At 33.2% G+C, this 12,586-nt stretch overlaps 3 protein-coding genes across 3 annotated transcripts; 2 read left to right on the forward strand and 1 right to left on the reverse strand.

The window, feature by feature from the left end:
* The first annotated feature begins 217 nt into the window (after positions 1-217).
* LOC129910905 (WD repeat-containing protein 18) lies at positions 218-6,434 on the forward strand. The gene is made up of 2 exons (XM_055988500.1): positions 218-1,135; positions 5,931-6,434. The coding sequence occupies exons 1-2, from the start codon at positions 380-382 to the stop codon at positions 6,432-6,434; spliced, it is 1,260 nt and encodes a 419-aa protein (XP_055844475.1). The 5' UTR covers positions 218-379.
* Positions 6,383-6,935, reverse strand: LOC129910906 (UPF0184 protein CG14818). Its single transcript, XM_055988501.1, has 2 exons — positions 6,779-6,935; positions 6,383-6,722 (listed from the first exon to the last, which is right to left on the reverse strand). Exons 1-2 carry the CDS (start codon positions 6,915-6,917, stop codon positions 6,538-6,540), a joined length of 324 nt encoding a protein of 107 aa, XP_055844476.1. The 5' UTR covers positions 6,918-6,935; the 3' UTR covers positions 6,383-6,537.
* A 4,124-nt stretch (positions 6,936-11,059) lies between these two features.
* Positions 11,060-11,493, forward strand: LOC129911899 (40S ribosomal protein S26). The gene has a single exon (XM_055989901.1). It carries the CDS (start codon positions 11,138-11,140, stop codon positions 11,486-11,488), a length of 351 nt encoding a protein of 116 aa, XP_055845876.1. The 5' UTR covers positions 11,060-11,137; the 3' UTR covers positions 11,489-11,493.
* The last annotated feature ends 1,093 nt before the right edge of the window (positions 11,494-12,586 follow it).

Here is a 12,586-nt window from a genome sequence, read left to right on the forward strand (position 1 = left end):
CGGAAGCTAATGTCAAATCCACGTTTTTGTAGTTGTTTTCTTTGACTTTTTCACAAGTTTTCATTTGTCGGGTGCGGTTGCGAGCGCTGTCCCCCTCCGTTTCGCCTGACGCATCTGACAATTATAGTAGTTCTGGCTCAGGGCTTGAACTGAAAAAAGCTTACTATTTTATGTTCAGAACACTCCAATACAACATCACACTGAACAGACTTAAAACAAACAACCCAACCAAATGTCATCCTGGTTCACGTGTTGCTGTTATCTTCAACTTTTTTTTCAAACTTGAAAAAGTAGTCCCTTCTTTTGGTTGTGATTACCTAGTTTCTTTCCATAAAAAGTCTAATTTATTTTGTTCCAATAAACAAATTACTCCCTTAAAATGAGTGATTCACTAGAAGTTCTCTACACAAGTGACCTTAGCGAACAACAATGGTCATGTTGTGCTTGGGACTACAAAACCGCCACCAGTTTAATGGTCTACAAAGGTGGTGGTTCGGTAAATGCAAGATGTTTCTGTTTCGTTGCAAACAATCACATAATCACTGCCAATAGTGCCAAACCATTATTCCATGTCTGGCCAATAAACAACCAGGAACAAATTTCATCGGTTCGTTTTGTTGCCCCTGGCAAAGCAAATGCCCTTGCCATCAGTCCAGATGGCAATTATCTTGTTGCAGGAATCCAAGAGACATTGTATATATGGCAAATAACATCGGGAAGAATGTTGGCAAATCTTTCCAAACATTATCAACCTGTTACATGCATTAAATTCACTGACGATGGTTCACATTTTGTTTCGGCTGGGTTGGATGGAGGAGTTCTTGTGTGGAACTTGGCCCAAGTCATTTGTAATGGAGACAATAATCAGGAACCATTGTATGCTTTCAATGATCATGGTCTGTCGGTTACCGATGTACACATTGGAAGTGGTGGTATGCGTTCCTACTTGTATTCTGTGTCTCTGGATAGAACTTGTAAAATCTATGACTTAAGTTCGGGGATTTTACTGTTGAATGTTGTCTTCACGGAGAGTCTGAGCTGTGTGGCTTCGAATGGACTGGAGACATCAGTTCATGTTGGAACGACAGAAGGACAAATATATGAGTTTCATATCAACTCTATTCCCAGGACTAAGGTAAGTTTGTATCTCCTTTTAATTAAGCTTGGATCACAATATTGCAAGACGACGAGATGAAAGCGTTGGGTTTTTTCGGAACGTTTTCTATTTAAAAATAAAATGCACGACTGGGTCAAACGGACTTGCTCTTAGAATTCAAAGTACTAACATTTTTTAAGACTTTTTTTTATACAAAGGAGAACGTGGACGTTACGAGGCCATTAATGAATTTCATTGGCCTTATAAGGAAACCTCCTAACTCCCAAACTCAAAATTTTACAGGAGAGACGAAAGAGTAGAGAAACAACAGATTACTTAAGGAGTAAAGTGCTGGGAAAAAGTTTTCTATGTTCGCTGACATATGTTCTAAAAAATGGCATTAAAAAGTCATTTTTGAAAAAAAGGTGGAGTTACGAGGTTTCCTTATGAGGCTGACGATTTGTTATTTTATGATGTAATTAGGTCTTACACATGTTTTGCCAAATTTGTATCCTAGTGACTCACTTCAGGATTAGATGAAATGCATTTTTGCTTTTATCACTTTACTTTAATATGTATTTTAAGTGCTAAATATGACGCACTTTGTCATTTTCCTTGAGTCTAAAGACCTTTATCTTGAATATCCAACCATTGGAACCCAAACTGTAAGCTTTTTTAAACAACAATTATTTCAAGCCTATTTTGAGAGATTTGCAGATAAATTTTTAGTTAGATTGAATCGTTTGAAAACTCCAACAAAACAAAAGTGGTTGGCTTAAAAATCTTGTATTATGAGTTCTGCTGGTCAGATTTTCAAGATCAATGTCTTCAGGCTCAGAGAAAATGACAGAGCATCATATTATATGTATATTTAAAATAAAAAATATAACTCAATTTTTCCTTCGCAAATTAATCGATGCATTTACATTTCTAATATTGCAATATCTTGCATTCTAAAAGCAATTCGGCTCAACGTCCAAAATGCCCATTCTCCTTTTGTAAACATACATATTTGAAAATAAAAAAAAATAAAAAAAGAAAACATAAAATTCGTTCTTCAAATGAAAAAAAAAAAACAACTCTTTAAATGGAATTGAGCTCCAAAACAGTATGCAGTTTAATTCCTTTTATAAAGATGCATTTTTAGAAAAAAAATTCAAAATCGTTTTTAAAAAAAACTATATTTTTATTAATATTAAAAAAGAAATGGTATGCCATTTTGTAGCAATTATTGATCAACACCTAAAATAAAAATTAAAAAAAAAATCAATATTCCGTTTTCGAAAAATAGACTTTTAAAAAATCCAAGAATTAAATTTTCTACATTTTACTTTTGATTTAAATTTGGGAAATATTAATGTTTTTGCATAAAACAAATCCCCCAAATAGTTAGAAATTGTTAAAAACTGATCTATGGGAGGTACCGTTGGTATCGATTTTTGAAAAAAAAACTTTTTAGACTTTGTGTCGAAACTTATACCTGAATTTTTGATGAAAATCATAGGAACCGTTTTTGAGAAATTTTTTTTTACCGTTATTTTTAGTCCAAAAATATTAATTCCAAAAACCCCTCTGTACGAGATCCAAAAACTGCTGCATACCAAGTCTGAAGTGGATCGGCTCAGCCGTTTAGGCTGTAGCTCCTTATACAGACCGACAGACATCCTGACAGACAGACGGACTTTCGAGAGTCACTTTTTTTTTATTCTCTATCATCGTAATATAATGTTTGATTGTCCTCTCAACTTTTTTTTACGAATGCATAACATGAAGTTGTTCTAATTTTTCGTATAAAAGAATTAAGCCTATTACGCTGCTGAAGCAAAACGAATGTTTTTCTTATTTAAGCATGATAAAAGTTAAACTAAAGATTATACAATTTCAAATTAAAATGTTAGAAAACAGCTCTCACGATTTTGGTTAAAACATATTTTTTAGAAGTTATTAGGTCCGTTCCACACTCAGTTTACAACTGCCGAATTTAGTAATATTTGGTTATTTTTTGTCAGAGTCTGTTCCCAACTTCAAAAATTGTGTAGAAGAGAGCGCTCTCGAGAGAGTAAAAAATTTCCCCACCCTGACAAATTTAGCCCAAAGAATTTCTTCCGGCAGAAATATGAGTTCTGTCAAATGAAAAGTTGACGTATGTCAAACAAATAAACAAAAGAAGAAAACAAATCAAATTGTGGCGATTTTTAAATAGAATCCCGTTTACGTGTGTTTTGCATTAAAAAGTGTTAATGTTTATCGAATTAATTATAAAATATGAAATTGTGTTGAATAATGGTGTTCAACTTGTTCCAGACTTTTTGGCAGTCTTCCGTAGTTTTATTTCCTTCTGAGAGAATTCTCTCCCAACTCTCATTAATTTGACAGACTGCCTAATTTAGTGCACAAAAAGTCTGGAACAGACCTATTAATAAATAACACCTATTACACTGGTCAACAAAATTAAACTTTTTTTTTGTTACAGAAACCAAGGTATACTTTTCTATAGGATTTTGGTGTGCTGAGCTCAAATCCGAAGTCAAAAAAATTCTATCACATCACGTTTTTGAGATAATCCCGTTAAAAAATCGAAAATGCCGCTTTTTACCAGTTTTCGAGATTATTTCTTAGCTTTTGGTTATTTGTTTTAAATAAATTTGTTACGGTTTCTAATAGAACTAAATGTTGTCTTTCTAAATCCGTTTAAATCTTTTAAAAATCTCTTATCTTTTTTGAGAAATCTGAAATCGAAATCAACGTGTTTGGTATATTTCATGTTTATTTACTTTTAATAGCGAATCTCGAAAAGTTCTTTGCCAATCGCTTTCAAATTTTGACACAACGTTCCATTTAGAATCTTGCAAGTTTTTATATTTGCGAAGGTGGTGAATCGCAGTGAGATACATCAAAGCGTGACCGTGTCAGATACTTATACTAAATAACTACTAGTGAGAAAAAATATAATTTTTTTCTTGTTAAAAACAAGATAAGAACTTACTGGAATGTAAATGAAACGTTGTGTCAAAATTTGAAAGCGATTGGCAAAGAACATTTCGAGATTTACTATTAAAAGCAAATAAATATGAGATATACCAAACACGTTGATTTCAATTTCAGATTTCTCAAAGAAGATAAGAGATTTTTAAAAGATTTAAACGGATTTAGAAAGACAAGATTTAGTTCTATTAGAAACCGTTAAAAATTTATTTAAAACAAAGAACCAAAAGCTAAGAAATAATCTCGAAAACTGGTAAAAATGCGGCATTTTCGATTTTCTAACGGGATTATCTCAAAAATGTGATGTGGTAGAATTGTTCTGACTTCGGATTCGAGCTCAGCACCCAAAAAACCTATAGAAAAGTATATCTTGGTGTCTGTAACAAAAACCTTGTTGACCAGTGTTATTATTCTAATTTCGTAAACAACTTAAATGATTTCAACGATAATGCTTAAAACAGTTAAAGAAATCTCACATAAAAAGAAGGAAATGCTATGAAAACTCATTTTTTTTAAATTCAATTTTTATTTTTTTTATTTTGAAAAATCAATTGCCATTAGTAATAGATCCGAACTAAGGGAAAGCTTGATTTAAACAAAAATAAAACGTACATTTCACTTCCAAATTAAAAAAGTGCTATGATCTTAAAATCGACTTAGTTATTGGTGAAATGCCTCTAAGGCAATTCTAAGTTTAGAAGCTACATAGATGATGGTTTATTACCATTAATTTTTGTTTTGTTAAAATCGAGTTTTGCTAAATTGCGGCCTATTACTAAGGGCCAATATTTTCAAAACGATACAAATAATTTTTTATTTGTCCCGGGCTTTGTATATAAAATCTATAGTATCATGAAGTGAAATTTATTAGTGAGTGGTCGCGAGGGCGCTCAGATCGAATTCAGTAATGAGAGTAAGGAGATGAGATATACATTTCTGTTTGAAATTTGACATATTTTTTAGTTCGTTCGTTAGCTTACTATTTTGGTGGCGCTGTTTTTTTTCATGATATTATTATAGATTTTATATACAAAGGTCCCGGGTTTCGCTTCTAGAAATATGGTCACCGTATATATAATAGTAATAAAAAATTTGTTTAAACAACAGCATTTTTTGAGAATCGAACTCAGGCCGGTGAGATTGATAGGCAATAATCACCTTATCACCTAGGCTAACTCTAATTTTTAAATTGAGAAAACTTTTATCCATATAAGCTGCGTAGTATTCTAATAGCTGAGTTCCTTTTGGAACTACTACTACTGCTTAGTACTTAACCCTCTGTCGGCATACGGGTGCGAATTTGGCAGGACAAAAATGAAAAATGGTCACAGAAAAGTGTCTTTATAAGGGTGAAAATACATTTTCTTGGAATTGTGAACACAGTATTCGAATTTCTCGGAAAACTCAACATCAATTTCATATATGATTCTCCATAAAATAGTGAGACCGAATAAAGTTCTAGCGCCATGAAAAAGTATAAACCAAATTCGCAAAAAAGAGGTGTGCCTACAGAGGGTTAAAACTACTTTTTCTCTATTAAAAAGACGTTCAAAGCAGCTTTAAGTACTTAGCAGTAGATAAATATTCCCAAAGGAACGCAGCTAATATTAAAATCTCATTTTCGAAAAATGCTCCTCTCGTGCGTCCTTTCTCAAAATTTTCTAAATTTCAACCCAACGAGAATCGCAAAATTGTGTATTGTTTCATACAAATTAATTGTTTGGAAATTTTTAAAATCGTCAACGAGACTCTCGCACTGCTCTCGTTTCGTCGTCTAGCAATATTTTGAATCAGGCATTAATTTAAGACATCCTTCATTTAACACCTGGTTTTGTTTTTTTTTTTTAAGGAATACCATATGACTAAGGAGAATATGAACAAATATCTGGGACACAAAGGTACCGTGTCTTGTATTGCCTTGTCAATTGATGGCGAGACTCTTGTGTCGGGAGGAGAAGATGCCCAAGTCCATCTGTGGCACATCCCAAGTAAGCAACTAATCAGAACCCTAGCTCACAGAGGACCCATATCCAATGTGACTCTCTCATTGAGGAAACTATCTGACTTTGGCCCAGAGAACACATTCTTGAATATGTTCACCAACAATCTTAAACGAATGATGGACTCAGCTAATGCAGATGAGTCTCATACAGTCGAAGTTCTAGTCGAAGAGAATGACGACGATGATTGCCAACTCCATCAACAAATCAAGCATACATCTACAAATGGAATGACCACCCTAACAGGATCGAATACAGAAGAAGTCGATGCGTTGAGACAGGAAATTAAAAAACTCAAAAATATTAACAGGAAATTGTTTTCAATTTCAACCAAAAATATACTCAATAGTTAAACACACAAAAATACTGTTTTTTTTTCGTTAAGAAGATTATACACATTTAAATAACAAGAAGAAGAAAAAAAAAAGAAACTACTACCAAACCAATTTGTTTGTTTTATTTCATTTCGCTGTCGGAATTGACTTCACCACTGGTTGTCTTTTCCTCGGCCAAAGATTGTCGGATCTCACGATTTGAATGGAGAAGCTTTTTTAATTCGGCCATAATGCTGTCAGTGCGTTGTTCGATGGAATCTAGAGCTGTGCTCAATTCATCCAGACTATCGTTGACCGATTCGAATTCTTGAAATAAGGAAAATCGATATTAATTAAGAGGAATTTAGTGAATGTGAACTTACCAGCTAAATCGGATTCGACAACATTTTGTATTTCATTTTTGGGTTCGTAAGTTTTATTGGGATTTGGATTATTTTCATTTTTTGGTGCCATTTCGACGATTTCTAGACCTAGCAGGTCAGCTGACTTTGGATTTTCCATCGTAAAACGTCAAAAATACAAAAAAAAATATAGTGCTGTTTGTTTAAAGTTCGTTGAGGGAACTATAATTGTGCTCTATTTTTGACTGCAGAGGACAATTTTACAAGAAACGGCAGAAGAAAGTGTGCTAGGTGTGTTCCCACGAATGGAAATTACAAGGAAAAACTAATAGGGCCTGGCTACACAGTGCTGTGCCCAATCACGTTCCAATTCACATTTTATAGGAACAAACGTCAAAAAGAGGGAAATCCTCACCCCCCTTGCCAACAAACTGACTGGTTAGGCGATTGAAAAATCACCGTGTAGCCAGGCACATAGTTTGTGACAAAACAGCTTTAAACCCAACTAACATTTCAGCTTTGGTAAAGGTATTACAGAAGCTATATTTTAGCGTCTTTTTAACTTTAGTAAGGTTGTTGGGCATGGAAAAATGAGAACGTTATACAAGTTTGACCCTCTATAAGGATCTTAAACGAAGCTTTACCGAAGCTCTACAGAAGCTTTGAGATTTGACAGATAGCTTCGGAATAACTTGTATAGCTCTTTAATACATGTCTTATCGAAATTAAAAAAAAAAAACAACTACAAAAACAAAAAGAATTCTTTTTTAACTGGTTTTAAATCATGAATTTTATCTTTTGATCTGATATTTTATATAACATTCCATTACTTTTTAGTATATCTATTAATAATAATTTTAAAAGTATATAATTTTTTTACCACACCTAGGAATCGAACTTCGTATCAGCTTGGTAGTTGTCCATCACTCTACCCACTCGGCCATCCTAGCATATTCATTAATGAAATCAAAAACTTAATCAGTTCAAATAGCAGAAATGCCAAAGAAAAAATGTCCGAGCTAAATTATTCAATGTCAAAACCAAAAAGTGTCCGAGCTAGATTATTCAATATCAAAACCAAAAATCAAATAGAAACTTGGTCATTTCTGTAAAGCCTCTATAAATTCACTAAGCAAGCTTATCCGAAAAACAAGGTTTCTTCGTTTAAGTTTCTTTAGCAGTATTTAAACAACTTATTAGAAGTTATTAAACAAGCCCGAACTTCTATCCCAAGTAATAATTTTAATTGCATAAGGTCCATTTTCTTCGATTCGGCAAGCTATAGTTTGTATAAGTTTAGTTTAAGACTTACTTACGCAAATCATCCATTTTGGAAAAAAAGGAGATCTCCTTAAGGTTATCTGGAAATGTTTAGAAGAAGCCTTGTAAATAGAAGTTAAAGAAGACCTTTATAAGACCTGTTTGAACCGTTCTAAAGAAGCCTTCTATTTTCAAGTGACAGAAGTCTTTCATAAGACCTGTTCCAAGAGGTTCTTGTAAGTATGCAATGTTTTCATCTCTCAAGTATGCAATGTTTTTCACCAATAAGTATGCAAAGCTATTATCCTGCAGATATGCAATGTTTGTAACACTTTAGAAAAAAACATTGCATTTTTATGTGAGGTTTCAATTAGCCCCCTTTTTGCCACTCATCTTTACTATTCGAGTATGGTCTACTGGTAAGGTGCTGGCTTGGTATGCAGAGGTACGTGGGATCGATTCCTGGCGGGGCCATTTGTAAAATTTAAAAAAAATGTGTTCTTTTTCAATTAAAATAAAATTCTTCCCATTTCAGAACGACAGGAAAAGCATTGACATGGCCAAAAAAAGAAGAAAAAACAAAATAGAAAAAAATTAAAAGAAAAAAAAAATCAATAAAATCTATTTTTTTTATTCATAAATTCAACATCTTATAACAACCTCCATAAGACCTTATTACAACATCCAATGCAAATGATAGTTTCCTTAGCGAAGCTATAGCTTCCCTAAAATGTTTCATTGTTTTGTAAAAAAGCCTGCATAAAGACTTAACTACATACACCACTTTTTGAAAAAGTACAAAAGTGAAAATATTTTTTTTCTGGCTAGCGCAATTTTTTTGTGAAAAAGAGTATACAAATTGTTTTTTAAACCAAAAAATAAGCTTTCTGCATCATTTGTTTTAATTTTCCAGCCCGAAAAACTATATAAAAATCAGTTTGAAAATTTTCACTTTTGTACTTTTTCACTTTTTGAGCCAATAGGTGTGTTTTTTTTATTACCACCGGTCTTAACTGGTTATAAAAAACGCCTCGGGGCTTAGCGAGAAAAATTGGCAGCACTGCATACTAAATGTTCCGAAATCAGCTGACACAAAAAAATATAAAGTTGTCATATTTTTCGCTTTTGGGGTTTCTTGTTTGTTTTTGAAAAAAAAAGTTTAACTAACTGTTAAATAAATATTTAAAATAATAATTGTCATTCCAAACATCAGTTTTGATGTTTTTTTTTAACAAATTCTAAACAACTTACGAACAAGTTAATTTGGTAGCACAGATTTAAATCAGTTGAAAAAGTTAAGCCCAAAGAATTCTCCGGGCTAAACAACTAAGTCCAAGGGGCTAAAGTGTTGTTGCATTTAACATGTAAATTGCTTAGCCCCGACTGCGTTTTTTTTGTCCAGTTAAGACCGGTGGTAATAAAAAACACACCTAATGTAGTTAAGCCTTAAGCCTTAACTACATTGGCTCAAAAAGTGAAAAAGTACAAAAGTGAAAATTTTCAAACGCATTTTTGTATGGTTTTTCGGGCTAGAAAATTAAAATAAATGATGCAGAATGCTTATTTTTCCGTCCAAAAATCAATTTGTAAACTCTTTTTTACAAAAAAATCCCACTAGCGATAAAAAAAATATTTTCACTTTTGGACTTTTTCAAAAAGTGGTGAATGCAGTTAAGCCTTTAAGGTCTTTTTACGCTGTTCGTCACAAGCTATTAGCTTGTGGATTGCCTGTGGAGGAAGGTCTTGGGAAATTCGGTAATGTGCGCCAAAATGATTTGCATAAGACTTGTCCTTCTTCATAAACAAGTCAAAAAATAGCTTGCATTGACCCTTATGAAAGCTAAATTGTTAAGGCTTAACTACATACACCACTTTTTGAAAAAGTACAAAAGTGAAAATATTTTTTTTCTCGCTATCGCAATTGTTTTGTGAAAAAGAGTATACAAATTGTTTTTTAAACCAAAAAATAAGCTTTCTGCATCATTAGTTTTAATTTTCCAGCCCGAAAAACTACACAAAAATGCATTTGAAAATTTTCACTTTTGTACTTTTTCACTTTTTGAGCCAATGTAGTTATACCTTTACTTGGGAACCTCACATTAAAATGCAAAGTTTTTTTTTCTAATAAACATTGCATATCTGCAGGATAAAAACTTTGCATACTTATAGGTGAAAAAACATTCCATACTTACGAGATGAAAACATTGCATACTTACAAGAACCTCTTGGAACAGGTCTTATAAAAGCCTTCTGTCATTTGAAAATACAAGGCTTCTTTAGAACGCTTCAAACAGGTCTTATAAAGATCTTCTTTAAAACACTTCTAGATAGCCTTAGGAAGACCTCTTTTTTTACAAAATGGTTGACTTGCGTAAGTAAGCCTTAAACTAAACGTATACAAAATACCCGACAAACAATTTTGGTTCTATAAAGCTTTACAGATGCAATTGTTGCTTCTGTAAAGCATTATAGAAACAAAATTTTTAATAGGGTATAGCTTGTCGAATCAAACAAAATGGACCTTATGCAAGTAAAATTGTTACTTGGGTATGCAAGCAAAATACAAGAAAAACCCGAAAGCGAAAAATATGACAGCTAAATTTTTGTTTGTCTCTGCTGATTTTGGAACTTTCAAAATGCGGTGCTGCCAAGATTTCCGGTTAAGCCCCGATGCGTTTTTTTTGTCCAGTTAAGCCCGGTGGTAAATACTAAACACACCTATAGTAATCAAACAGGTCTAGCCCATATACAATTATGAGACATTTACCACTTTACCACGTTTACCGCCGTTTTATGAATACCCCTTCTACGTTTTCACATACTCTAATTAATTTTTTTTGTTTTGAATTCATCAAATTTGTTCTTTCTTGCAACCTCTCTACTATCTGTTCAAAAAACTTGCACAATAATATCTTTGTTTGCAACTTGCTTCCCCCCAACTTGCACACACTCTAGTTATACACAAAAATGAACACACCTATTTGATGACAACAAACTTTGAACACACCCATTTGAAAAATGAAAGATGACAGCCAAAACTTTACCAAGCTTCCTTTTCCGGTTGGTCTTTGACTGAAGAGGTTCACTCGTCAGTTCTCGGTAGAGTAAAATTTTCTAAAAATGACGAAAAAACGCCGTAATGGAGGTCGCTGCAAGCACAACCGTGGTCATGTAAAGCCCGTAAGATGCACAAATTGTGCCCGTTGTGTCCCAAAAGACAAGGCAATCAAGAAATTTGTTATTCGTAACATTGTTGAAGCTGCTGCCGTAAGGGATATCTCCGAAGCATCCATCTGGGAGACTTACGTTCTACCAAAATTGTATGCAAAGTTGCACTACTGTGTATCGTGCGCCATTCACTCGAAAGTCGTCCGCAACAGATCCAAGACAGCCAGACGTATTCGTACTCCACCTGTAAGGACTTTCCCCAAGGATATGCAGCGTCAAAATAACAATCAAAACAGAAAGTAGAAAAGTGTTTGCAAGTTCTTGAATAAAATTTGTTCTTTATAACCTAAAAAACAAAAAATGATTTCTTTTTTATTTCCTATTAGACAAGTTTGATGTGTCCACGTTTTTCTATTCTACTAGCATGAATCAAGACCAAGTGAATTTTCCAATTTGAAAAGTGTGGTCCAAGGGAAGAAAATTTGATTAAATTGGTGAGAAATTTGCACTTGAACCACTTGACAAGAAGTGATTCCATTCTGAAATGTGTTTTATCCTATTTTCTGTGAGGTACACTTGGTGGTAAGGTTCATGGTTTTAATTTTAGTTGAGTAGTTTGCAATTTTTCAAGTGCAATGTGGAATTGCCGGTGAGGTAGGCAAGTCGTGACACTGTTGGATTGGTGTTCATACAGTGCACGTGCTTAAATTACCTCGGCCGCTGTATTTACAGCTTTTTGACCGGGCCAAAAGGGTTGACAAGTGTGATTTTTATTGACTGATGGATGTATAGTAGGTATATGTTATTAAAAATGTTAAAGTAGATTCCAATAAGATAAATTGTTTAGTCTTTGAATTAGGTCCAGTGACGAGCAAAAGTGGTCAAATGTTTTGCTTTTTGAAACAGTTGGTAAATTGTATCGTTTGATATCTAGATGATTCAGTTGTTCATTTTGTCTTCAAAATAAGTTAAAGGTCTGCAAGTTCTCTTCGCAAAATATATAGGAATCCATCATCATTTCGCTGGCTGAGAATTATAAGGTTGTATTTCATACAAAAAATGAGTCAGTATAAATTAAAAAAAAAAAAAAGACGAAGATACTGGTAAAACTAAAAATCTGATACAACTTCCCTGGTTTCACACAAATTTAATTATATACCTAATAAGGTTCCATCTTATTCAAAATGCAACATAAGTATATCTTGCCAACAGATTTAGGTTTGTCCGAAGGTACCTACCTACTTTGTTGGTACTTTTGATTTCTTTTGTTTTAAGTTATTTAACTTTTTATTTATTAGCTGTGTTCCTTTGGCCTTAACCCATTTCCGACTAACGTTGCGTTTTCGCAACGTCATGTTTGAAGACTTCTGGAACATAACTGATTATATTTTTAAATAAACT

This window comes from Episyrphus balteatus, chromosome 2 (genome assembly GCF_945859705.1).
Source record: "Episyrphus balteatus chromosome 2, idEpiBalt1.1, whole genome shotgun sequence".
Lineage (NCBI taxonomy): Eukaryota > Metazoa > Arthropoda > Insecta > Diptera > Syrphidae > Episyrphus > Episyrphus balteatus.